Source organism: Malus domestica, chromosome 09 (genome assembly GCF_042453785.1).
Source record: "Malus domestica chromosome 09, GDT2T_hap1".
Lineage (NCBI taxonomy): Eukaryota > Viridiplantae > Streptophyta > Magnoliopsida > Rosales > Rosaceae > Malus > Malus domestica.
In genome coordinates this window covers 3,063,744-3,089,627 of record NC_091669.1, presented here as the reverse complement: position 1 = coordinate 3,089,627, position 25,884 = coordinate 3,063,744, and the positions used below count along the sequence as shown (strand labels likewise).

At 37.4% G+C, this 25,884-nt stretch overlaps 3 protein-coding genes across 7 annotated transcripts; 1 reads left to right on the top strand and 2 right to left on the bottom strand.

The window, feature by feature from the left end:
- The first annotated feature begins 894 nt into the window (after positions 1 to 894).
- LOC103411191 (translation factor GUF1 homolog, mitochondrial-like) lies at positions 895 to 5,288 on the top strand. 4 transcript variants are annotated; one of them, XM_008349841.3, is made up of 12 exons: positions 895 to 1,322; positions 1,820 to 2,579; positions 2,719 to 2,875; positions 3,011 to 3,065; positions 3,320 to 3,387; positions 3,460 to 3,564; positions 3,663 to 3,734; positions 3,914 to 4,027; positions 4,295 to 4,435; positions 4,530 to 4,589; positions 4,674 to 4,883; positions 5,014 to 5,288. In XM_008349841.3, the coding sequence occupies exons 1-11, from the start codon at positions 984 to 986 to the stop codon at positions 4,837 to 4,839; spliced, it is 2,037 nt and encodes a 678-aa protein (XP_008348063.2). In that variant the 5' UTR covers positions 895 to 983; the 3' UTR covers positions 4,840 to 4,883; positions 5,014 to 5,288. The 4 variants fall into 4 exon arrangements, with proteins under 4 accessions (XP_008348063.2, XP_008348066.2, XP_008348064.2 ...); XM_008349844.3 differs by having other exon boundaries at positions 4,973 to 5,288; XM_008349842.3 differs by having other exon boundaries at positions 4,962 to 5,288.
- Positions 5,289 to 5,520: 232 nt separating this feature from the next.
- LOC103411361 (probable WRKY transcription factor 72) lies at positions 5,521 to 16,775 on the bottom strand. Its single transcript, XM_029107805.2, has 6 exons — positions 16,571 to 16,775; positions 15,635 to 16,023; positions 12,955 to 13,027; positions 11,885 to 12,403; positions 6,619 to 6,732; positions 5,521 to 6,348 (listed from the first exon to the last, which is right to left on the bottom strand). Exons 1-6 carry the CDS (start codon positions 16,661 to 16,663, stop codon positions 5,662 to 5,664), a joined length of 1,875 nt encoding a protein of 624 aa, XP_028963638.2. The 5' UTR covers positions 16,664 to 16,775; the 3' UTR covers positions 5,521 to 5,661.
- Positions 16,776 to 22,112: 5,337 nt separating this feature from the next.
- On the bottom strand, positions 22,113 to 25,262 carry LOC103442330 (plant cysteine oxidase 2-like). Of its 2 annotated transcripts, XM_029107803.2 has the most exons (6): positions 24,945 to 25,262; positions 24,602 to 24,842; positions 23,857 to 23,975; positions 23,497 to 23,767; positions 22,715 to 22,951; positions 22,113 to 22,614 (listed from the first exon to the last, which is right to left on the bottom strand). In XM_029107803.2, exons 2-6 carry the CDS (start codon positions 24,822 to 24,824, stop codon positions 22,490 to 22,492), a joined length of 975 nt encoding a protein of 324 aa, XP_028963636.1. In that variant the 5' UTR covers positions 24,825 to 24,842; positions 24,945 to 25,262; the 3' UTR covers positions 22,113 to 22,489. The 2 variants fall into 2 exon arrangements, with proteins under 2 accessions (XP_028963636.1, XP_008379331.2); XM_008381109.4 differs by having other exon boundaries at positions 24,602 to 25,262.
- Positions 25,263 to 25,884: the final 622 nt, after the last annotated feature.

The window sequence follows — 25,884 nt, the reverse complement described above, 5'->3', positions numbered from 1 at the left end:
GGCACCAAATTTCAAATTGTAGGGGTTGCTATGTTGGAACTTCATCACTAGAAGAAGGACTCACAATTGAACAATGTTGCACGTTTCGTGGGAGCATATCGAAATTAGATGTCCGAACAGGCAAAATCCTGTGAGAGACCTTCATGCTGCCTGACAATTTCGGCAAGTTTAACGAGGATGCAGGAGCAACAATAGGGGAAGCAGCCCTTCCATTGATGTCCCTCGGAACCTTGTCTTCGTCGCCACGTCAAACCCTTACTCAGCTCCTCCGCGGATAACTGAATGCCAGGAGAAGGAAAACAATCAGACAATGCCTTCTCATCCGGAGGCCTATATTCAAATTTATGAAGAACTATATTCAAATTTGAGTGCCAGAGAACGAACATATTGCTCTAACTGACATGAAAAACTATATTCGAGCTTGAATGCAAGAGAGCGAAGATATTGCCCTAACTAACTGATCTAATCCACATATAGTAATTATGTTGGTCAAATGACTCAAATTTCTTCAAATTTGAAACCAAAGACCTGTGGCTTGAAGAAACTAATTAGGGCACCCTTCAAAACTTACCAGACTGCGTAAGAAAGAGAGCAGCTTTTATCCACTTTCCTAGAGATCTTCCCTTACAATCGACCTTGGCCAAGATGAGTGATTTTCGCACTTCCATTTTCTCCTCATCTAACTCTTCTCATTATTTGTTAGCTGCCCAAATTAAGAGAAACTAAAAAAAACTGAGAGTGTGAAAATCACTACTATCAAAACGTAACATGTACAGGAACCAAGTAAAAAAAAAAAAAAAGTTGGCTACACCAGCCCAGTCAACCCAATTGAACGTAACTGGCCCAACCCACTCAATCCTAACCAAAACGGCGTCGTTCTCCTATTAACACATTCGCCAACCGAAATTTCAGAATTTTACCTCCGCCGCAGAGGGCACTCGTCGTCTCTGCTCCTCCTCCACAGAGCTCCTTAAACCCCCCAAATGGGTTTTCTCAGAAGAGCTTCCAAAACCCTGAAACCCTCCAAGTACTCGTCTTTGCTGCAGAACAACTCGCTCTCTAGCATTTCCAGACGCAACCCACTTCGAAACGACTTCGATTACTGCCGTTTAGGGCTGAGCCATGCGTTTTGCTCCTACTCTCGCCAAAACAGCAAAGAGAACGCTGTAGATTTGAGCCAGTATCCGACGGAGAGGATTCGGAACTTCTCGATAATCGCGCATGTCGATCACGGCAAGTCTACTCTTGCCGACAGGCTTCTGGAGCTCACTGGGACTATCAAGAGAGGCCATGGCCAGCCCCAGTACCTCGACAAATTGCAGGTGTAATACCAATCTTTTTAGAGAGAGAGAGAGTGTGTCAGGAGAGAGAAAATGAGAGATGGGTTTTCTTTGGAATGTTGTTTGGTATATGGGATTGGCTTTTTTTGCTCAATGAGCAAGATAATTTGGTTTGCTTACAATTTTTGTGCTTAAAGTTCACCTTTTTGGTTGCATTTGAAGCTCTTGCATTCTTTTCATAGTTCAGAAATGAGAACTTGAGAGAGAGAGAGAGAGAGAGAGAGAGAGAGAGAGAAAGAGAGAATTGGGTATTCTTTGGAATGTTTTTTGGTGTATTTTCTGCTTCTATGAATGTATGAACTTGTTAATGTTGTTTGCTTGCATTTGAAGCTCTTCTCATACTTTTCGTAGTTCAGAAACGAGGTGCATTTACAATTAATTTTGCTTTGTATCTCAGCTTGTCGATTTTTGTTGTGGAAAATTGTTTATATTGTTGGTTCTAGTTTATCTGCTAGTCATTTTGATTTGGGGTTTATTAGGTGGAGAGAGAAAGGGGAATTACTGTTAAGGCGCAGACAGCTACCATGTTCTACAACTACAAGCAGAGTCTTAACAGTACGAAAGACAACGATGGTGACCAAAAAGAACAGGGCTTTTTATTAAATCTGATTGACACGCCTGGTCATGTGGATTTTAGCTATGAAGTATCAAGATCTCTAGCTGCTTGCCAAGGTGCCCTTTTGGTTGTTGATGCTGCACAGGGTGTTCAAGCACAAACTGTTGCAAACTTCTATCTTGCCTTTGAATCCAACCTGACAATAATACCCGTTATTAACAAGATTGACCAGCCAACTGCTGATCCTGATCGTGTTAAAGCTCAACTAAAATCAATGTTTGACCTTGACGCCAGTGATGCTCTTTTAACATCAGCCAAAACAGGCCAGGGTCTTGAGCATGTCCTTCCCGCAGTCATAGAACGCATTCCACCGCCTCCTGGGAAGAGTGGTTCACCCTTACGTATGCTTTTACTGGATTCATACTACGATGAATATAAAGGAGTTATATGCCATGTTGCAGTTGTTGATGGCATGCTGCGCAAGGGGGACAAAATTTTATCTGCTGCAACTGGCCAAGGTTATGAAATTTTGGATGTCGGGTTCATGCATCCTGAGCTAACTCCTACTGGAGTTCTTCATACTGGACAAGTGGGGTATGTTGTTACTGGTATGCGCTCGACCAAAGAGGCGCGAATTGGAGACACACTTTATCATAATCGAACCACTGTTGAGCCCCTTCCAGGTATATGCATCACGTTCTTTTTCTTCACCTGTAGATAGTTTTATTTCCCGAATCTCCTTTAACGGAAGTAATAGAAGCTCCAGAAGGAATGTCAAAACCTAGCTCACTTTTATTGTCACTGATAGTGATCAACCTGTAGGGTTCAAGGCTGCAAAACATATGGTATTCTCTGGTCTTTACCCTGCTGAAGGATCTGATTTTGAAGCACTCAACCATGCGATTGAGAGACTGACCTGCAATGATGCCAGTGTAGCTGTTGTCAAGGAGAGTAGCACGGCACTAGGTATGGGTTTTAGGTATGGCATTTACTACTAATAGCTCTTCTTTTTAACTTCAAAATAAAGGATTTGGCTTCTACCACAGGTCCACGCTTTATATTCAATAAGCTTCATATGAAGTGGACATGTTATGCTTACTGTGTCCAACTACAGGTGTGGTTTCTTAGGATTACTCCACATGGATGTTTTTCACCAACGGCTTGAACAGGTAACGGTTGTAGTTTCTGGGATATGTTAAAAGAATTTTTTTCTTAATGGAGGTATTAGTCTGTGTGCGAGAACAATAGAAATGATTTCTTCCCTTTATTTGTGAGAAAAAAGAAAACTATAAGATATTTTTTATCAGAAAAATTTTGTTTAGAAAAAAGGAATCATCATTAAGAACTTTGTGATTTGCTTGTTTCACAACTTTCTTGTAGTGATTGACAAAATAAGAATTCATGTCTCTCTTATGGATAATAGGAGCATGGAGCTCATGTTATTTCTACCATTCCAACTGTTCCTTACATTTTTGAGTATTCTGATGGAAGGTATGTATTTAATGTTATTCTTGTAAGATTGTCTTCTTGTATGGTTTTTAAATAATGTTGATTCTGGTCTAGCAAACTTGAAGTTCAGAATCCTGCCACATTGCCCTCGAACCCCAAGCAACGAGTAACAGCTTGTTGGGAACCCACAGTTCTAGCTACCATCATTATTCCTAGTGAGTAAGCTCTCGCTCACCCTTAGCATGTTTTTTTTCCCCTCTCAACATTGAGGCATTTCTTCATCCATACTCCAGAAGTAATTTGTTCTCCAATTGAAGGTATGTGGGGCCTGTCATCACCCTTTGCTCTGAGCGGAGAGGGGAGCAGTTGGAGTATTCATTCATAGACAGGTAATTCTTCAATAATCATTGGGCCAAATTGGCCCTTTGTTTTGGAGGGGTTTCACCTTCATCACGTTTACTTTGCCACTCATATTTTGTTATAGTGGATTAGTGTTTTCCAAATGATATTGTGAACTCATCTCTATTTGTGATGCTGATTCTGATTCTGTGTAGTTTGATGCATGCAGTCTACGAGTCTTTATGAAATATCGCTTGCCTCTGAGGGAAATTGTTGTCGACTTTTACAATGAATTGAAGAGTATTACATCAGGATATGCATCATTTGATTACGAGGATGCAGAGTAAGTTTCAGGCTTTCAGCCCACGCCTCTCTTTCTCTATTTGGTTGATCCTCCTAGTGTAAAAGCTTGGTAGGATCAAGTCCTGATCTTGATGATTTAAACTCAAAGAAGAAACCACAGCGATGTTGCATTATATTGTTGTAATTTATTTTAAGCCTTATGCTTGATTGCAATTCATGATTCATTAGGTGTAATAGACAAGTGACGACTGTTGTTGTTTTTTATTTGATATGTCCTGATGCAAATTTTTCGTTGAATGTAATATAGATACCAACAATCTGATATGGTCAAACTTGATATCCTTTTGAATGGACAACCGGTTGATGCAATGGCAACAATAGTTCATAACTTGAAGGCGCAACGTGTTGGTCGAGAACTGGTGGAGAAGTTGAAGAAACACATAGACAGGTCTGTTTATCTATAGGCTATACTAAATGGTAAATTCTGAATAATTTTTTGTTCGATTCTTTCTTAAGCAACTCAAAGTTTTGATTCGGAGCAGGCAAATGTTTGAGATAATAGTACAAGCTGCAATTGGCTCAAAGATTATTGCAAGAGAGACGTAAGTACTTGTTAAATTTTTGTTTGTCATGTTATAGCTCTTGAAACATTTACCATTCACCTGAACTTCTATGTGTGTTTTTAGGATATCTGCCATGAGGAAAAATGTTCTGGCCAAGTGTTATGGTGGAGATGTCTCTCGAAAGAAGAAGCTGTTAGAAAAGCAAAAGGAAGGAAAGAAACGAATGAAGCGTGTCGGTTCTGTTGATATACCTCAGGAGGCATTTCATGATCTACTAAAGAGTTCATAGAAAGAAATCCAAAATAATAGCGTACGTCTGTGACCGCCAAATTGGTAATTACCGTTTCTCCTTTCATGCTCCACAAGCATTATAAGATTTTGGTGTTTTACGGGACTAGCATATTGTAGCAGCGGCACTTCAGCAGCTCAGCGGCTAATCCACTCCTTGTTTTATGGTCGTCAGATGAAAGATTGTTTTGCTAATCTCCAGGGTGAGGAAATAACTAGGGAACAGGTTCGTCTCATGATTTATGAAAGGTTCAATGTGGGGAAAAACCACTTGTGCGGTCGTCAATGATAGCTTTGTCGTCGTTACGGTTCACGCAGAACTGAATTGTAATACGTTAATGTTATAGGTGCTGATAAATAACAACACTTTGTGGTTATTTGGTGGGAATTGAAAGCTTGTATTGGAAAAGAACCCTCTTGGAATGGAAATTTCTGAATTTTCGAAGTTCAGTTCTGATCTTGCGATATATACATAAGATGCCTTTTATTCCAGAGATTGTGAGCCGTTGTTTGCTCTCTGTAATCCTACGCCTACAGGAATATTATATGCAAACTTGTGTTTTGCTACAGTCAAATATTCATTGCAATAACTGCGGATAATGTCTTTGCGAGGCATATTGTGTTGCTAGACTGTCAATCTGAACCACGCCATTGAACAAGAGTTTACTTGATCAATGGTCAAGATTGATAGTTTGGCAACACAACATCTGCGACTTTCCGGCTGTAAAAGAGAATTCCGAGGGGTTCATATCGTAATTTATAAATTTTCTATCGCTGATAGCAGAGATAGCAGAGGTAGTTTAACGTGCGGAAGCTTCAAGTGTCACTTTTGAGAAGTAAACTGATGAGTAGCTTCATCCCACTTCAACTGTTTTCCCATTCTTTCGCAGCCTTCGCCTTGGTTCCTATGGGTGGCGCCACCACCACCTCCGACCATAGATGAAAGTGCTACTGCAATTACCGACTTGAAATTCGGGTCAGACGTGATTGCATTGGTTAGTGATTCTGTCAAAGACACCTGGGAAGAAGCTTGATGGATCTTTTCTGCGTAAGTTTGATGGAAATACTCTTGGGATGCTTTTCCAAGATTGTAGGATCCAACTTGAGTTTTGTCGGACAGTGGCAAGCCATATTTAAGGTATCCATTGCCCCAACTTATGGGCAAACTGTTGGAATCTGACGGGGAGCAAAAGCTTAGACTTGAAGGAAACGTACTAGAAGAGGATGTAGAGGCAGTGAGGTCGAGAGTGATTGTGGGGAGCAAAGGGTGTGAAGATTTGGGCATGTAGAGTTGTGTTCTTGAGTTATCGAAGGCACCAAATTCTGATCCATTGATTAGGGTGGCTGTGGAACCGAAACCCGGGTGAGATGTGGAAGAGCCGGACAACAGCATGGAAGCTGCGGCAGAGGTGGTGGAAGCCATGGAAGTGGCTGTGAATGGAAGTGGGTGGTTGTGAGTTCCTTCATAGGTGGTGATTAAGATGGACATATCCTCATAACATCTTTGCACCTGACATCATTTACAGGAGTAACATATTAGTTAATATTTCAAAAACAGTTTGGTACCACTCATAAAGGCTACGTATAAAGGGCATGTAGCTCAAGTGATTAAGAGCGTTTAGCATTCTACATCTAAGACCATGTGTTCAAATCTTTCTCCCAATATCGCTTGTATAAAAAAATAAAAAAAATAAACCGAATCTATGAACTAAGGACCTGTTTGGACAACTCATGTTTGCAATGCTTTACTTTCATAACGAAGATAACTATATATGCACACCTGCTTTCTCACAGGGCACGCTGGTGCAACTGTGCAGCGATAGTATGCTCGCGGGCATGGATTTCCTTTTGCAGTCTTCTGTCCATATTTTCTCCATTGGCATCCATCATTCATCTATATATAGGAAATCAAGTAGATTTATTAATTAGATTTATTTTTTTCTTACAATACTATATTATTGTTAGTGTATAAGTGTATATGCTGAAATGTAATAAGAGTTAAGCTTAAATGTTAGCCTTTGGATCACAGTCCAAGTGTGTAGCTAAGATGTAATCTTAGAGCAAGCAAGAGATTAAGACATGTGTCATCACCTCATAGGGTAGATGAATGAAAGGTCAGATTTTAAATGATGTAATGAAAGGAATATTTTTTTCCTAACAGTGTAGTAAGTGCACAGTGTGTGCGTGTGAATTACACATCTAAAATCTGCTCATCTTGCTTCTTCTTCGAGCTCTTGTATTCTCTCTTCAGATATCTTTTATCTCTCTTGTTCAAGCTTCATTGTTTGTTGATATTGAAAGAATTACATACTAGATAACAGTCTGTATGCTAACATGGCCTCAGAGCTGTGTTCGATCAATTGATACTGGGCGTTTGGATCTGTGAAGAGAGCTACCCAGCAACTCAAAGCTGCGATCGAGTTGATTGCGATCTGAGTCTAACATGGCGGGATCAGGTAGTGGTGAGGTGAGAGCACCAATTTTCAATGGTGAAAATTATGAGTTCTGGAGTATTAAGATGAAGACCATTTTCAAGTCCTACGGATTGTGGAATCTGGTTGAAAAGGGTTTCGATGAATCAGATCTGAAGAAGATTGATGAATCTGAGGCGAAGAAGAAAGACAAAGAAGAGTCTAGTGGTGCTGGGAGGATGACGCTTGTTGAGGTGCTCATGAAGGATGCTAAAGCTCTGGGTCTGATTCAGGGCGCTGTTTCAGATGAGATATTTCCCATAATCTCTCATGAAGAAACTTCAAAAGGCGCATGGGACATTCTGCAGCAAGAATACCATGGTGATAAACAGGTTAGAAGTGTTAAATTGCAAGGTCTTCGTAGGGAATTTGAATATACCCGAATGCGAGATGATGAATCACTTTCTGTTTATCTTACAAAACTATTTGATCTGATAAATCAAATGCGGAGCTATGGAGAGGAATTATCTCGAGAGAGAGTTGTTCAGAAATTATTAATCAGTTTGCCATCAGCTTATGACTCTATTTGTTCTGTTATTGAGCATTCGAAAGATTTGGATGTGATTGAGGTACAAGAGGTGGTGGCTTCTTTGAAGAGTTTTGAGTTAAGGATTGATAGGCATTCTGAAAATAAAACTGAGAGAGCATTTGCTAGCCTTAGTGTGAATCCCAAACCAGTTAAGTTTACTGGAAATCAAAATGCCAAGTACCATAAGAATTGGAAGGACAAAGGCAAGAAGTGGGATAACAAACCCACAGATGGGGCTAGAAATTCTTGTAAGCATTGTGGCAAGCTACATTTTGGTGAGTGTCGATTCAAAGGCAAACCAAAATGTTATAACTGTGATAAGTTTGGTCATCTAGCAAGGGACTGTAATAGCAAGAAGGCAGTGCAACAGCTTAATTATGCCACTCAGGCAGACTCTACACCAATCATGTTTTATGCTAGTAATCAAACTAATACTAGTGTAAAAGGATGTGAAGATGTATGGTATGTAGATAGTGGGTGTAGTAATCATATGACTGGAAGGGAGGATCTACTGGTTGATATTGACAAGTATGTGACTGCAAAGGTTGAAATGGGTACTGGACAGCTTGTTGATGTAACTGGTAAAGGAAGTCTTATGGTTGAAACTAAAATAGGCAATAGATATATCAAGGAGGTTATGCTTGTGCCTGGATTGAAAGAAAATTTGCTCAGTGTAGGTCAAATGATGGAGCACGGTTATTACTTGGTGTTTGGAGGTCATAAAGTAGAGATCTATGATGATAGCTCATATTCCAACTTGATTGCCAGAGTACCAATGAAGGGAAATCGAAGTTTTCCAATGAAGTTACAGTCTGGAATACATATTGCCTACAGGGCAAGTGTATGTCCTTCTACTGCTATGTGGCACAGAAGATTGGGTCATCTGAACATGAGCAGTTTGAAATTGATGCAGGAACAAGAATTGGTGGTCGGGTTACCGGAGATCAAAGTAATTAAAGGAGTGTGTGAAGGCTGTGTTCTTGGCAAACAATGCAGAGAAGCATTTCCAAGAGAAGCCACTACTAGAGCATCACTTCCTCTTGAGCTTATACACAGTGACATTTGCGGACCAATGCAGACAACTACAACAGCTGGAAATCGATACTTTCTCACTTTTATAGATGACTGCACCAGGATGTGTTGGATTTATTTTCTAAGGCATAAATCTGAAGTTCTCAATGTGTTTAAAAGGTTCAAAGCTACTGTAGAGTTGCAGAGTGGATATAAACTGAAGAAGCTTAGGAGTGATCGAGGAGGTGAATACACCTCAATGGAATTTAACAGATTTGTTGAAGATGTAGGCCTGGAAAGACAACTTACCACTCCATACACACCACAGCAAAATGGTATGGCAGAAAGAAAGAACATAACCATCGTGGAAATGGCTAAGTGTCTTATGTTGGAGAAGAAGGTTCCACTTGAATTCTGGGCTGAGGCAGTCAATACCTCTGTGTACATTCTGAATCGATGCCCAACCAAAGTTTTAAATAAGACAACACCTTTTGAAGCTTACAGTGGGAGAAAACCAGGAATTAAGCATCTAAAGGTGTTTGGTTCACTGTGTTATGCTCATGTACCAAGTCAACAGAGACAAAAGTTAGATTTGGCAAGCAAGAGATGTATCTTCTTGGGGTATGGGAGTTGTGAAAAAGGTTATAGGCTTTATAATATTGAATCTGGGAAGGTAATTGTTTCCAGAGATGTTATATTTGATGAAGAAGCATGTTGGGATTGGAATGCACAGAAGGAAAGCAGTGTGAGTGTTCAGTTTACTGAACTGTCAGAAGAAGAACAAAGGCATGAAGAGAATGTTTGTGATGATGACACACACTGTGAAATTAGTGAAGAGCATGTTGTGTCAAGCTCAGGTCCTGAAATTTGTGATCAAAGAGGAGTGATTGACTCACAGGATGTTGATCACACACCTCTCAAGTACATAAGTGTTGCAGAAATATATGAGAAGTGTAATCTGTGTATTATAGAACCAGAGTGCTTTGAAGAAGCTGTCAAGGATGAATCCTGGCAGAAAGCTATGGAAGATGAAATTTCTATGATTGAGAAGAACAATACATGGGATCTTGTTGATAGACCTTTTGATAAACCAATCATTGGAGTCAAATGGGTTTATAAAACAAAATTAAATCTGGATGGTTCTGTGCAGAAAAACAAAGCAAGGTTGGTTGCAAAGGGTTATTCCCAGAAGCCTGGAGTCGATTTTAATGAGACTTTTGCACCAGTGGCAAGGCTTGACACTGTGAGAACTTTGGTGGCCCTTGCTGCACAGAAAGGTTGGATACTATTTCAGTTAGATGTAAAGTCCGCATTTCTAAATGGAGTGTTGAATGAAGAGGTATATGTAGATCAACCATCTGGATATGTCATACAAGGCAAGGAAGACAAAGTGTACAGACTTAGGAAAGCTTTATATGGTTTGAAGCAAGCTCCAAGAGCTTGGTATGAAGAAATAAACTCTTATTTTACAAAGGCTGGATTTCACAGAAGCCCGAGTGAAGCTACACTATACATCAAGACATCTCACAGTGGTATTATCATTGTGTCACTTTACGTAGATGATATTATCTACACAGGAAGTTCAAAGGAGATGATGACAAAGTTCAAATGTGAGATGATGAAACAATATGAGATGACTGATCTAGGAATACTTCATCATTTTCTTGGTCTTGGAGTATTGCAGACAGACAATTACATTTTTTTGCATCAAAAGAAGTATGCAAAGACTTTACTTGAGAAGTTCGGACTTCGGGATTGCAAGCCTGTTGCAACACCATTAGCTGTGAATGAAAAGCTTTCAAAAGAGGATGGAAGTGATCTGGCAGATGAAACTCTGTACAGGCAAATGGTGGGAAGTTTGCTATACTTGACAGCAACAAGGCCGGATATCATGTTTGCAGCAAGCTTATTAGCTAGGTTCATGCACAATCCTACCAAGAAGCATATGGGGACAGCCAAGAGAGTCTTGCGATACATACAAGGTACTGTGGACTATGGCATTGTTTATAAGAAAGGAAAAGGAGCAGTGTTGGTTGGTTACTGTGATAGTGATTGGAGTGGAAGTGAAGATGATATGCGGAGTACATCTGGTTATGCATTTAATCTTGGTTCAGGTGTGTTTTCTTGGGCTTCAATCAAACAAAGCAGTGTTGCTCTTTCAACTGCTGAGGCAGAATACATTAGTGCAGCAGAAGCCACTGCACAAACCATCTGGCTAAGATTTGTACTCTCTGATTTTGGGGAAGAACAAGCAGAACCAACTCAGTTATTGTGTGATAATACTTCAGCAATAGCCATATCAAAGAATCCGGTTCATCATCACAAAACCAGACACATTAATCGAAAGTTCCATTTCATCCGAGATGCACTTCAAGATGGTGAGATTGATCTGATATACTGCAAGACTGAAGAACAGGTTGCAGATATATTCACTAAAGCTTTGGCAAGGGATCGGTTTGAATTTCTGAGGACATCTTTGGGAGTAATTTCAGCAAATCACTTAGAAGGGAGTGTTAGTGTATAAGTGTATATGCTGAAATGTAATAAGAGTTAAGCTTAAATGTTAGCCTTTGGATCACAGTCCAAGTGTGTAGCTAAGATGTAATCTTAGAGCAAGCAAGAGATTAAGACATGTGTCATCACCTCATAGGGTAGATGAATGAAAGGTCAGATTTTAAATGATGTAATGAAAGGAATATTTTTTTCCTAACAGTGTAGTAAGTGCACAGTGTGTGCGTGTGAATTACACATCTGAAATCTGCTCATCTTGCTTCTTCTTCGAGCTCTTGTATTCTCTCTTCAGATATCTTTTATCTCTCTTGTTCAAGCTTCATTGTTTGTTGATATTGAAAGAATTACATACTAGATAACAGTCTGTATGCTAACAATTATATGGGAGGGTGATTCGGAATTGAGTGTAAGAGGTGGGTACACTACTCTAATCAACTAACCTACCCTACGTCTAAACGTAAAAGCCAAAATCATTGTAACAAAATGGATGTAGTTAAGTAAGAAGAATTGAAGAAATTATATACCGTTGGGGCATCACATCTAGTTCTCACAGAAACCCTAGCTCGTTTTGCATTGACCTGCGGTGGAGGTTCACCGTCTTCATTCCTCATCGTCTTCCGCGTTTTACTCGATGGTGGCGACGATGCTTCTCCACCTCCAGCTTCTGCATGATTCTTATTAGGTTCTTCCAAACTAGTCTCATCAGAACCTAATCCAAGAGTAACATTGGCCATCAAGTTCTCTTCACCATCATCAACTTGTGCAAGTTTTGTGAAGTTGCTACTGGCAGTAGTTTCACGATCACTTTTAGGCTCCCTTGGACTTCTTCCAAGACAAAGAGACAAGAGCTCCTCCGGTTCTTCGATTATTCGATGACCCGCGACATTTACAGCTTTTTTGGAAGCCTGTTGCTTGAGGATTTCGAAAAACCGCAGCTGGAGAGAATGGTAATCCTTCTTCATATGATTTAACGTTATTTTTAACCTAGCATTTTCTTCCATCACCTCTCCCAATTCAGCTTTGGCATTATCAAGTTCACTCTCCTATATTGGTCATATATAAAACCGAAGGAAATAATCACTTGAATGAAAATCAAAATTAAATGGATATATACAACTTGATATTTGAAGAAATTAATGGCTCGTTTGGAAATATTTTTAAAATGACTGAAAGCGCTTTTGATGAAAATGCTTTTGGAACAAATTCTTAATAAAAATGCAAGTTCTTTATTTGGAACCCAAAAACATGTTCTCTAAAAGTGTTTTCAATCATTTTAAAAATATTTTCAAATGAGCCCTAAGACTAAGGCATAGTTCCCAAAATTTAATCAGAAATTAGTGACAACAATATGAACATTTTATGATATGATCAGAAACTCTAAATAAAAATACATAATTAAGAAAACTGAAAATAAAAGAAAGATTCTATTCTGAAAACTAGAATTTTCATAGAAAATGATGATCATATTCAACAACCTCAACCATAATCCTAGCTAGCTAGATCAACTGATCTTATGAGAAAACATACAGAAATTAATCAAAACCAAAATTAATTTGCAACAAAGAGAAGAAGATATAACTGTATATTTACTTACCTTTCTTAAATCCCGGCTGTGAACCTCTTGATATCCAACAGATTGATCAACTTTCTTTTCTGCAGATGATGATCTGCTATTGGAGTTCAGCATTCTCAATTGCTTTTTATTTTAATAGATGGGGTTCAGCATTTTCAATTGCTTTATATTCTAATAGATGGGGTTAAGCCATAACTTTCAGACTTGGTATAAAAGCAAATTTGAAATCCGGTGATCATCTGTTTGCCCCATTGCGTAGGCACACACAAAATGTCAACTCTCTGCAACCCCTTTTTTATTTTACTTTTTCTAGATTAAACTAACAAATAAATTAACAATAAGATTTTAATAAGTTTCAACATTTTCCACAGTAGATGAACAAATTAATGTGCTTAGAGAGAGCTGAATTTGCAGGCACTGATTGTACTACAGATAATTTATATCAGGATTGTTATTAGCATTTAAAAAAACTCATTTGGCATTACAATTTTTTTATAATTAGAAAGAAAAATGCACATGTAAAGAGTATAGAATAAGATTTTTAAAGTGCTATTAACAGTTTCCATTTATTTGAGTGTGAGTCGTCACATGGCATGAGTAGTGCAGTTCGTCTTTGAAACGTACAAGGGAGACGTTACATGGCAAAGAGTCAAGGTATACGAATTTTAAGTGGGGGTGTGCTATCCACACACCCCTTTTTACTTCTCTCACACCTCTTGTTAATTTCTATCATTTGATATTCTTTAATTCATCCGATCCGACAGCGAAAATTAAAAGAGTGTGAGAGAAGTAAACAGGGGTGTGTGGATATCACACCCCTTTAAGTATTTGAGTGTGAATCGTCAGTCGTGTGACCTTCTAGACTTCTAGCATATATTGATGCTGCAGTGCAGACTGTAGCCTCTATATTTAAAGACTGTATATTATAACCTAATATAATAAATATTCGTTGTCTGCAATCAATTGTCATACACGGTGAGAGACTTGAGAATTCACTCATCTATAAATTTCCATTGAATTGACCTATTTGGGTTGTATATACGTTAGAGAAATCAAACTAAAGGTTGATATGTCGTCGTGGATGACAATGTTACCACCAGTCCATTTTCTTCGTTGAACGGAAGGTTGATAAATCGTCGGTATATAATGTATCATAGTAAAGCATTTTGAAGTAATAATATTGATACACTATCCATACAAAATTCTCCTTTAACAAAAAAATAGACGCCTTGTACAAAGTTATTCAGAATTTTGATAGCATGTTCTATAAGATTTGCAATCTTACAACATCTATTTCATTGGTTTTTGAGATATATATATATATATATATATATATATATATATATATTCATAATTTTGATCTAACAAACACTTATATATTAATTGCAAGCATCCTATATATGACCAATTTCCTATGAGGAGAGAAATGGTTTAATTTTCATGTAGCTGCTAATATTGCATAGGGAAATTTTATTTGAATTCTTATAAATTCTTATAACCTCTTTCTACACCCAACTTACTTTTTATACCCATATTATTTTTAATTAAATATCTCTTTAATCCCATCTTCTCAACTTTAAAATAAATAAAAAATGAAATCAAACGAAAAAAATTGCATAAATCAATTCATACCTTAATTGGAAGATTTAAAACTTTAAAACCATCATTCATCAATAAAAAAAAAAAACTTGTTTTCTCTATAAGAGCTCTTATGATTTAGCCAGAATGAATATAAGATAAACATTGTGTGAAGCTAGGGTTTAATTATTGAGTGTGGGTTTATGGATAAATTTTAGTTTAATCGTTGATCTTTTCATGTACTTGATGGTAATTATGCAATATGGTAAGAAAAACAATTCAGATTTAAGGTTTAAATTGAGTGTAGAAAAAGTTTATATGAGTTGAAATTAAAATTTTCTATTGCATTATGATTATGCTAAACTAAGCTTAAAACCTACCTGTTTCAGCTCTTCTGGCCGAAATTTAATTAATTATCTCGGGATCTGAGTACCAGGAGTACTTCTAATAATTGGTTTGGGTCTACGCATACAAATCTCATCCATTGAAGATTGACAGATAACTGAATATTATATGTGTGTGATCTTTTGAAACTGTAACCCTAAAAATATATATATTCATCTTTTGAAAATTGAAACTATAAGATGACTGTTGTATTAAAAACTAAACCAATTGTTATGGTTGATCTTAAATAATCAAATAATTAAACTTATCTAAAACGAAATTGTGTTTGTACACACACATGACTTTGAGGCTTTGTATTTATTGCACACCCTAGCGGTATGGTTACCTAAAATCATTTTATATAAAACCATCAGATCCTATCACCACTATTGATCAGCTGAATTTATATGACTATGAGAGGATTCTAAATATTTAAGAAGTGCTTATAATTGAGGATGGAGTTTTTGGGTCATCTGGGTAACCAGCAGGGCAAGCCATTTCAGAAATTCAGAATGGAACAAATCAATCGTGCGTGTGAGCTTTTCATCACAAGGTTAATCTCAATGATTTGAAATTTGAACTACCCAAAGGCAAAAACTCATTATTGGAAGGTTTTAATTACCTCCTAAAATTTACCTTCTAATCATTATTTTAGGATGTTAACAACCTTCTTGTTTTACTATCTCAGCTCTTCTTTTTATCTTGAAATTTTGTTGGATGATTGGAACGTGTAATTTACCTTGAAATTTCTGCATGATTCTTATTAGGTTCTTCCAAACTAGTCTCATCAGAACCTAATTCAGGAGTAAGATTGGCCTTCAAGTTCTCTTCACCATCATCAACTTGTGCAAGTTTTGGGAAGTTGCTGCTGGCAGTAGTTTCACGATCACTTTTAGGCTCCCTTGGACTTCTTCCAAGACAAAGAGACAAGAGCTCCTCCGGTTCTTCAATTATTCGGTGACCCGAGACATTTACAGCTTTTTTGGAAGCCTGTTGCTTGAGGATGTCGAAAAACCGCAGCTGGAGAGAATGGTAATCCTTCTCCATATGATTTAACGTCATTTTTAACCTAGCATTTTCTTCCATCACCTCTCCCAATTCAGCCTTGTCATTATCAAGTTCACTCTCCTATATTGGTCATATATAAAACCGATGGAAATAATCACTTGACTGAAAATCAAAATTAAATGGATATATACAACTTGATATTTGAAGAAATTAATGACTCGTTTGGAAATGCTTTTAAAATGACTGAAAGCGCTTTTGATGAAAATGTTTTTGGAACAAATTCTTAATAAAAATGCAAGTTCTTTTGGAATCCAAAAACATATTCTCTAAAAGCGTTTTCAATCATTTTAAAAGTATTTCCAAATGAGCCCTAAGACTAAAGCATAGTTCCCAAAATTTAATCAGAAATTAGTGACAACAATATGAACATTTTATGATATGATCAGAAACTCTACACAAAAATACATAATTAAGAAAACTGATAAAAAAAAAAGATTCTATTCTAAAAACTAGAATTTTCATAGAAAATGATGATCATATTCAACAACCTCAACCATAATCCTAGCTAGCTAGATCAACTGATCTTATGAGAAAACATACAGAAATTAATCAAAACCAAAATTAATTTGCGACAAAAAGAAGAAGGTATAACTGAATATTTACTTACCTTTCTTAAATCCCGACTGTGAACCTCCTGATATCCAACAGATTGATCAACTTTCTTTTCTGCAGATGATGATCTGCTATTGGAGTTCAGCATTCTCAATTGCTTTTTATTTTAGTAGATGGGGTTAAGCCATAACTTTCAGACTTGGTATGAAAGCAAATTTGAATTCCAGTGATCATCTGTTTGCCCCAACGCACACACAAAATGTCAACTCTCTGCAACCCCTTTTTTATATTACTTTGTCTAGATTATACTAACAAATATATGAACAATAAGATTTTAATAAGTTTCAACATTTTCCACAGTAGATGAACAAATTAATGTGCTTAGAAAGAGCTGAATTTGCGGGCACCGGTTGTACTACAGATAATTTATATCAAAATTGTTATTAGCATTTTAAAAAACTCATTTAGCATTACATTTTTTTTATAATTAGAAAGAAAAATGTGCATGTAAAGAGTATAGAATGAGATTTTTAAAGTATTAATAACAGTTTCCATTTATATATACTAGCAAATGAGCACACATTTTGTGTGTGTGAACAATTTAATTTTAATTGTGTTTGTACACATGCGTGACTTTGAGGCTTTGTATTTATTGCACGCCCTAACGGTATGGGGTTACCTAAAATCATTTTATATAAAACCATCAGATCCTATCACCACTATTGATCAGCTGAATTTATATGACTATGAGAGGATTCTAAATATTTAAGAATTGCTTATAATTGAGGATGGAGTTTTTAGGTCATCTGGGTAATCAGCAGGGCAAGCAATTTCAGAAATTCAGAATGGAACAAATCAATCATTTGTGTGAGCTTTTCATCTCAAGGTTAATCTCAATGATTTGAAATTTGAACTACCCAAAGGCAAAACCTCATTATTGGAAGGTTCTTACCTCCTAAAATTTACCTTCTAATCATTATTTTAGCATGTTAACAACCTTCTTACTAACTTCTTGTTTTATTTTCTCAACTCTTCTTTTTATCTTGAAATTTTGTTTGATGATTGGAACGTGTAATTTGTAGTCAAAGATTAACTCTACAAAAAAACCAACTAAATAAAAATCACTTAACCATTCAATTAATGTTGTCCAAAATTTCAGTGTTTAAGTCAGAAACATGATTTATATATTTATTGGATAACATTTCAAATTTAGAAATTATTTGCCAAGATAAATTTTTAAATATTGACATAAAAATGAACGGTTTAGGTTATTATGAGAATGAGAGTCAAGAAGGTAAAATGAAAAACGTCAAATAAGAAGTTGCTAACATTCCTCTTATAGTTTAATGCAGTACAAATTTGTGATTGGTTTTGATATAACAAGTCGTAGAACTGCTCTCCTAATAAGGTCCTCAAAATAAGGACGTGTGAGATCATTTTTATGTGAGTCTTCAAATTAATTTTATGGTAAATTAAATTATCAACTTAAATAATCTATGTTACATTGAAGGACAATAATTCTGCGAAGAGATTAAATTAAAAATAAATAAAAATTCTCACGCAAAACCTTCTGTCTTCTTCCCCTACCATCTCTCTCCTCGGATCCACACATCTCCTTCCTCTCTCCTTTTCTCCCTCTCGATCATTCACTCCCCTTCTCTCCACCCGAGTTTTTTGTTTTTCCCTTTAATGTATGAAAAATGGAGAGGGACCCCTTTCAACTTTTTTACCGTCATCTGAAAATTTCATATGAGAAAATGTTTCAAGCATTCAAGAAGAAGGGGATCCCATATTTTGAAACCACACAATCTCAATTGTTTTGGTGCTTTGTAACTAACTGGGTTTGAATATTATTAATAAAATTAGGGTGTTATGCAATTAGATTTGCTGGTTTTAGATATTCAATGAGAAGACTAAATTTTGCAAAGAAAAGGATTCGATATGACATGAAACCTTCTTCTCACAAGTTCTCAAAATAAAGACCTTACAAGAACAGCTTTCTAACAAGTCGTGGTAGCGTCACATAGTACTACAGTCTAGTGGTATTCCTCTTCGCTTGTAAGTGAGAGGTCTTAGGTTTGATTATCGCCAAAGACGAAATTGAAACAATTTATTACTAGCTCATTGTGAGGCTAAGCTCACTTCTTTCTTTTTAGTGTAGAGAATATCATTTGTTCAAAAAAAAAAAAGTCGTGGTAGCATGCAAGGCATGATGTCTCCAACTTCTTCTTTTTTTTTCTTTTTTTTTAAATTTCGAATAGGGTTGATGGAGTCACCAACTTATATAACGTAAGGAGCCATTCAACCCCCTTAATTAACTTTAAACAATTTACTTTGATAAGGAAAGGGAAAGGAATATAATGGAGGCAACTCTTCAAGGTCTATAGGTTTGTCGTGGATTAATTGGGTCTTGAAACAACATAAAAGTCAGTTTGTCAGTTTGCTCCGCCTCGTTAAAAGTTTCAATCGTACGGCCTTGAAAGATGTAAAAACGCATGCGCCAACATGTATATATACTAAACTCACTTCGTAATGTATTTAACAATTCAAACCGTCTATTTTTTAGATTTTTTCCTCAAATATCATGTTTACAAAAAATCGTCCAAATATGAAACCATGTTACCATTCGATTAATGGTTTAGGGGTTATTTGTAAAACCGTATTAGTTCATTTTCTTCAGTATAAATGAATGTCCTAATAGTTTTGGATTTCTCTAATTTTTTCAAGGATGATCTATATGAATAGTTTTCTAAAAGATAGTTTAGGTCGTTAAACTAAATTACTAAATGAGCCCTACAAAAAATGTGTATTAAAAATATATAAAAGTTAGTGGTGCTACTTCATATATATATATATATATATATATATAGACTGATAGTCTTGCACGTAAGGGAAACATGAAGTTTACTGGTACTTGCATACAAATTGACTCTGTAAATCATGGACTGAAGACTGAAGACTGAGAGAGGGAGTGAGAGAGAGAGGTCACATTAATTTAATTGCACTAGGTTGTCAAGACATAAGATTTTTTAAGTCTTACTACATGGAGAGCTTATTATAATCAACTAATGCTCTCAATTAGCTAGCCATCTTGAATTAATCAATCAACTTCTGATTTAACATTAATCTGCATTTTTGTATTCCACATGCATTGCCTAAGCAACTGGAGGCGTTTAACTTTATCGCTAATATATGACTAATTTTATTAAAAAGTAGCTTTCATTGCGTATTATCTGGTTTGGAATTGGTGAACGTGTTATATTGAAACGTTGATGATGCTATAGATTATGAAAAGTAATACAACAATAAAGTCTTATCTTATTAAGTGGATTCAGCTATATGAATCCTAGCACGTCATTGCGCTCAGTTTTAAGTCAAGTTTTTCGTTAACTCCAAATACTTCATGTTTTTTTTCTTAAAGTATCTTTCAAAATCTTCCTAGCTAGGTCTTCCTCCACTTCTTATGGTACTACTTATCATTTATTTCTACACAGTCGGTAAACACAGGAGTAACCTGTAGTCCAAACAAACTCCTTATTTTATTTTCGATTACGAATTACTAAACATGCTATTGCTATTATAGATATTTGAACTCTGTAGTTTTTCCTCTTGCAAGTAAGCTAAATTAGCAGAGTTAATAGATTTTGTATCTGGTCTAGAGTTGTGGGCTTAGCCGGTCAAGAAGTGGGGCTATCACCTTGGCAAGTTGGTAACTCTTGTTTCACTCTCAAACACAGTAGCTTGGTTACTGATCTGCGAAGTGTGAACCCATTGGACCCAAATGCATGCAGCATGCCTAAAAAGTCAAGACACGTAAAACGTTGACAAGATAGAGTTTGAATGCAATATACAGTGAGTTGAAGAAGAATGCCTGATGATCAGGATATTCTACAGTCGTACCACTTGCTGATTACAGTGTTTCTTCTTAACTTTTCTTGTAGTACTGCCAAGCTTAAGCAATCGATGTCTATAAATTACATAATATATATATATATATATAGCAGATAAATACTGTTAAGTGCAGGAATCTTGTACCTTGATAAAAATAATATTCTCAAAGAAACTTCCGAGTCATTGCAGACATGCAGATATCCTACTTCTGAATGATATCGTCACGAGTCTATGTGACACACGCGCAAACTTACAAACCCTATTATAGGTTTAGCAGAGAGAGAGAGAGAGAGAGAGAATATGATATGTACGGGCTTTTCCAACAGCTCAACAAAATTAGAAATATCATCTTTCTGGAAACAGCTTTGTAATTACTAGCTAATTAGTAATTTAACCTGTTTAAATTACTTTACTACTCCTGGTAATTAGTAGCAGAAGAAAGGGTAATTTATATGCAAAACATGTTCGCTAGCTTTTCGATTTCAAGAAACCCTTTGTATCTTATCCGTTCTTCATATTTCTCTACACATGCATGCAGATGCAGCTCTCTCTGGTGCTGGTGCTGGTGCTTCCCCATGGAAACACGTCACAGCTGCTTGCTTTGTACTTGTTTTCCTTGAAGCTGTCTCCAAAGGCATAGACGTATCCCAATCTTCTAAGGGCAGGTCCGACAAATCACTCTCAACATCATCATGTCGTTTTCCCGTTGATATATAACCTAAGATCATGCATATTCATATATATATATGACGTATGACCCACGCTACACCAACAACTTCACTTTTGACTTTAATTATCGTTTACCACATATGCCATCCACACGTCACGTTGTCTAGCCCAAGTATTGGAGCGAGATCACTTACCTACACCGAGTACTTTAAATACACATTAGAGACTTACGTGCACCAAATACTACACGTACACGAAGAAAACTTACATGCAAGATATGCCGTTATGACAGCCTCTCAAACTACTATCACAAAGTCATCGAAAATCGACTACATCCATGACTGCTGTTCTGTAGGCTTACCTAGTTAACTATCACTGGTAATTTCTCAAACTAATAACACGCCGAGAAGCCTAAGACACATAGTTGTGTCTTATTACTATGAACTACCTACATTAGCACTTTGAAATACCACTACAGTAATACTTTGAAATACTGCTACTGTGGCGTCTAGGGTCTAGGATACATGTCGGTATCTCTCCAACTACACCCCCTATAAGCCTACCTACATCGGAAGGACTCCCTACAAGCTAATGGCTAGCCAGGAGGATCCACGCCAGATCCTCTTTGTGAGGATCATGGGGATCCTTCTTGTCAGGATCATGAAGATCCTCCAATCACATCTATTCATTGTACATGTCAGAAATCATTATAAATTTTTTTATTTAAAATTGAATATAAATAGTACCTAACAAAAATTAACTGCAAGATATACTATGATTGGAGGATCCGGGAAGATCCTCTCTCAATGGCCTGGGCGGATGGCACGCACTCTTTTCCTCTGACAAGTGACAACAAAACAATCCAAACCACAATTCCCCTTTCATGAAAACAAGACAAACTACAGATCTTCAGATTTGGACTGCAACTGAAAATTGCATCATCTCTGAATGAAAAATGAACAATAACATCATCGTAAAGTATAAACTAACCAAGTAAATATTTGGGGGAGAGAGTGTAAAATTTAAAAGGCCAATCATGAAAAGAGTGCTAATGCACTTTCTTCCTCTAATTTCAAGCGCGCTTAGAACAAAGAGACCTTCTCTTCATTTTGTTGCTTTTCTTTTTTTGGGTATGTACATTAACTGTAGAAAGAAGAAAAAATAAGGCACCAAGTGCCTCCTCATGTTCCACCAAAAAGAAAAAACAACAAAACATAGAGCCAAAAAAAAAGAACATAACGAGACAAAAGCACTACTGCTGCTGTACTGAATTGAGCAGCAGCCACTGATGGCATCGATGGAAGCGACGGAACTGTGGTGCGGAGGCGGCTGCGGATGGATGAATGGGGAAAATGGAATGGAGATGCAGACAAGTGAAATGGAATGACGAAGGAGATATAGATTGGTGAGATCATCAATTCTCCTGTATTCTGGGGCCTCTGTAGATGGCTCCAACTACAGCTAAGTCATCAGGTTTCTCTCTCTCTTCAAGCCAAGCATAGCCGTCCTTCTCATCTTCTGGCACAGATACTCCCCCATCTGAAATTCAAAAACAGAACCGTCGTCGAGATTTCTCAAAGTTCTAACGAGATGGGCTCTCACTTTTGAGTTGGAAAGGAAAATCTAACCACACTGATACCTGGGAAACGAGGGAATGGGTGATCAATGTAGTATTGGCAGTGCCGACCGTCAGGATCAGAATATGGAGGGCCAAGCACATCGAGCACTGCGCATGCTGTCACTGCTGTGAAGCAATGCATGTTGCCTCCATCAGCTGGATAGAGGATGGAAGGGTCGCAAGCAGCAGTGAAATCAGCGTCAGCCTTAACTTTAGCCAGACGAACACCAGGCGGTGCTTGAACGAGAGAACATCCAACTGCATATTTTTTGTACGAATAAAATAGTTTCACAACTGAAGGTCCTCGTGAGTCGTGACATCATTTTATAACAAAATGTTAAGCAGTCAAAGGTCATAATCATGGACATAAAGTCTAAAAGTTCAAGATGCCACAAGCAATATACTCTTCAAAAGATCAAATACGCCGGTAGATTTCTCATCAGGTCCCACAGGTTATCTCAAGGAAGATGCAATACAACGCAATAACTCATATTGTGTCTTTAATATAGAGAAAAACTTGTGTAGGGGCACCGGACCACATCATCCGTAGGGAAGCTCGCAAAAGCACGTGTCCTGTATTTTGGTCTCATCCGACCTCACGTTGGTCCCACCCAAACCCAGTGTAAGAACTGCCCTGATCAGGCATCCTTCCACAAGTTTTTCTCTTTTAGTATCTCTCTCTATCTTTAAGGTTACCTAGCTTTTATAGCAAATACCAATAAAAAAACGTATTATCAACTAATCAATTCCGCACTTTCTACATACAAGTTAAGAATAATACAAATTTCAAAGGAGGAATTTACCTAATGAAGGATTCGCACTTGCCAATGTTTTCCCCGGCGTACTTGCCAACGTTTCCTCCGGGGCACTTGCCAATGTCTTCTCCGGGGCACTCTCCGGGGCACTTGCCAACGTCTTCTCCGGGGCACGTGCCAATGTCCTCTCCGAGGCATCAGCCACCCAATCATAGGATTTGATGTGCATTGTCCCAAACAGAAGCTTACTGAATACAGTCATTCCAGGGTGATTATGAAGCGGTAGGATACCGGAAGGCGGCAAGCAAAATATCCCCATCTGCATATAGGTAACACATTATAAGAACAAAAGCCACGCTGACTGATTTCGCTTCGTAGATAGCGAAAATGAACCAGGAAGAAACTTACCGAATATTTTTCGCACTCGTAAAGGTGCAGGTAGGTTATTGCCGGGGTTCGTCTAGCTACTGTCATCCTGAAGTACGGCAAATCAGGAGTCAGGCCGACATCAGCAGGCTTAATGGCACCTGCATCAAAACAACCAAATCCTATAAGCCACATTGGGGAATAAATTCGAAAAGGAAAGAACACCGATTGCAAACAACATCGGAAGACAAGTTTTTTCTATCAAAATCTTGAGTTGCAAAGGTTAAATGCAAACAATATACCATTTGTGCAACAAAAACAGAATCCAGATGTGAAGAAATGAAACCATGCAAATATGGATGACCTCCTCCGGCATGAAAACACACATGCTCTGTCACAAACATTTTTTTTATACAGTATATTGTATCCCCAACCCCGAGGAGATATACAGACACACACATATATCTGCATGCATACAGCCACAAAACTGAATGTATCAGGTGCAAGGACAGAGATATGATTAAAAAAATTTCAAAATTCAATTTCAAAATTTAAAAAGAGAAGGCACTGGCCGATAACAGACAACCTACAAGATCATGCAAATTCCACACAGCAGAATGATTAACTCAATCCCAATTTTCAAAATTCATTAAAAAAGAACCAAAATTGAGCTTTAATCCAATCAAATTATGAAATTCTGAGACACCCCACGTGAACAAAGCATTAATTAGAGCAAGAACAAATTTGAATCCAGGCAATCATCCAAAAGCAGAGAAAAAGTATATACCCAAAACAGAGGATAGCCGTTGGATATCATCAGCGGGGGGTATAACCCCGGCCCCACCAGACGAAAAGACTTCCTTGCAAGTCTCGTACAGCTTCTGAACCGGCGACATCTTCCGCTGACGCCGCCGGCACTTTCTGGTCTTGCTTTTCGAATTCGTCACCTCCGCCAATTCCAGAAACTCCTTATTGCCTTTGCGATTGGGCGCCACCATCTCAATCCCCATTCACACCCAAAATTCCCCCTTTAATGAAAACACAAAAACCCATTTGAAATAAATGAAATTTTCGATCTGGGTATTTCAAAAAACTCAAAAAAAATTCACACTTTCAATCTGGGTACATACCCAATTAAGAAAAACGTAAGAAACTGGATTAGAACTACAAAAAAACAAAGCAGGGGAACAAGGGAGGAGAGAGATAGAGAGAGAGAGTGGGGAGTGATGATAAAAGTTAGTTTGTACTGGAGAATGATGGATGGTAAAAGGAGGACATCGATGTGAAATCTGGCAGCTCTGTTGAAGGAGGAGAACTCCTGGAGAAAGAGGCAGAGGGTTGAATGGGTATAAAAGAAGGGGACAAAGGGACTTAGGGTTAGCTGAAAGAGAAAGACAGTTGGTTTTGGAAAGAGGGAGGGAAAACCAGGGGCCATGGTTTGGCATTCCGGTGGGCTATTCCAACAGCGGATTTTTATCCACTTCCCTCCTCTCTATCTTTCTTTGTTCTTCCCATGTTGCCCCTTCTTTCCCCATTTTTCACATCTCCACCACTACATATGAATTTTACACTAATATTTCTATTTGATTTTTCTTCTTTCTTTTTCTTTTCTTTTTATTTTTTTTAATTTTCAACTTTTCTTTCTACCATCCAACCTAGTTTTTTATAAGGAAAACTAATGAAAAGGGCTTGAAAACTTTGAGTTTTAATGATAAGGACAAAATAAAGGGTAAAGTGAATAGTACCAAGGTTGACTTTTTAGTGTAAAAATGTGGTTTTTCGTTAAAGTGAACAGTACCAGGTGTTTTTCGTTAAAGTTCCCTTTTTTATATTGTTGTGGTTTTCTGGTCTACATTGTGGAGAGAGAATACTTACCTCTGTATTTGGGTAATCCATAATTTGTCTGTATTTTTACACATGTTTATGAGAAATCAAACTTTATATAAGTCGCTACACACATATTATCGTCTCTAATTTTGTAATAAAGACACAATTTTCAAGTTTCTTTCCACTATGTAACGTAGATTTTGATACTGGAAATCTGGTTGTGGTTTCTGGTTTGCATTGTCG

What these genes read in the sequence shown, in the direction of transcription:
- LOC103411361 (XM_029107805.2), bottom strand. Translation starts at nt 16,663, where the DNA reads ATGCTGAACTCCAATAGCAGATCATCATCTGCAGAAAAGAAAGTTGAT. An exon ending in AATCATGCAGAAATTTCAAG is followed by an intron (nt 13,028 to 15,634) that starts GTAAATTACACG and finishes CTCCAATAGCAG; the next exon opens with ATCATCATCTGCAGAAAAGA. An exon ending in CTAGATGTGATGCCCCAACG is followed by an intron (nt 6,733 to 11,884) that starts GTATATAATTTC and finishes TCCTATATATAG; the next exon opens with ATGAATGATGGATGCCAATG.
- LOC103411191 (XM_008349841.3), top strand. Translation starts at nt 984, where the DNA reads ATGGGTTTTCTCAGAAGAGCTTCCAAAACCCTGAAACCCTCCAAGTAC. An exon ending in GCACTAGGTATGGGTTTTAG is followed by an intron (nt 2,876 to 3,010) that starts GTATGGCATTTA and finishes GTCCAACTACAG; the next exon opens with GTGTGGTTTCTTAGGATTAC. An exon ending in GAGTATTCATTCATAGACAG is followed by an intron (nt 3,735 to 3,913) that starts GTAATTCTTCAA and finishes TGATGCATGCAG; the next exon opens with TCTACGAGTCTTTATGAAAT.
- LOC103442330 (XM_008381109.4), bottom strand. Translation starts at nt 24,824, where the DNA reads ATGGGGATTGAGATGGTGGCGCCCAATCGCAAAGGCAATAAGGAGTTT. An exon ending in AAGTGCGAATCCTTCATTAG is followed by an intron (nt 22,952 to 23,496) that starts GTAAATTCCTCC and finishes AAAAATATGCAG; the next exon opens with TTGGATGTTCTCTCGTTCAA. An exon ending in CCCATTCCCTCGTTTCCCAG is followed by an intron (nt 22,615 to 22,714) that starts GTATCAGTGTGG and finishes TTTGAATTTCAG; the next exon opens with ATGGGGGAGTATCTGTGCCA.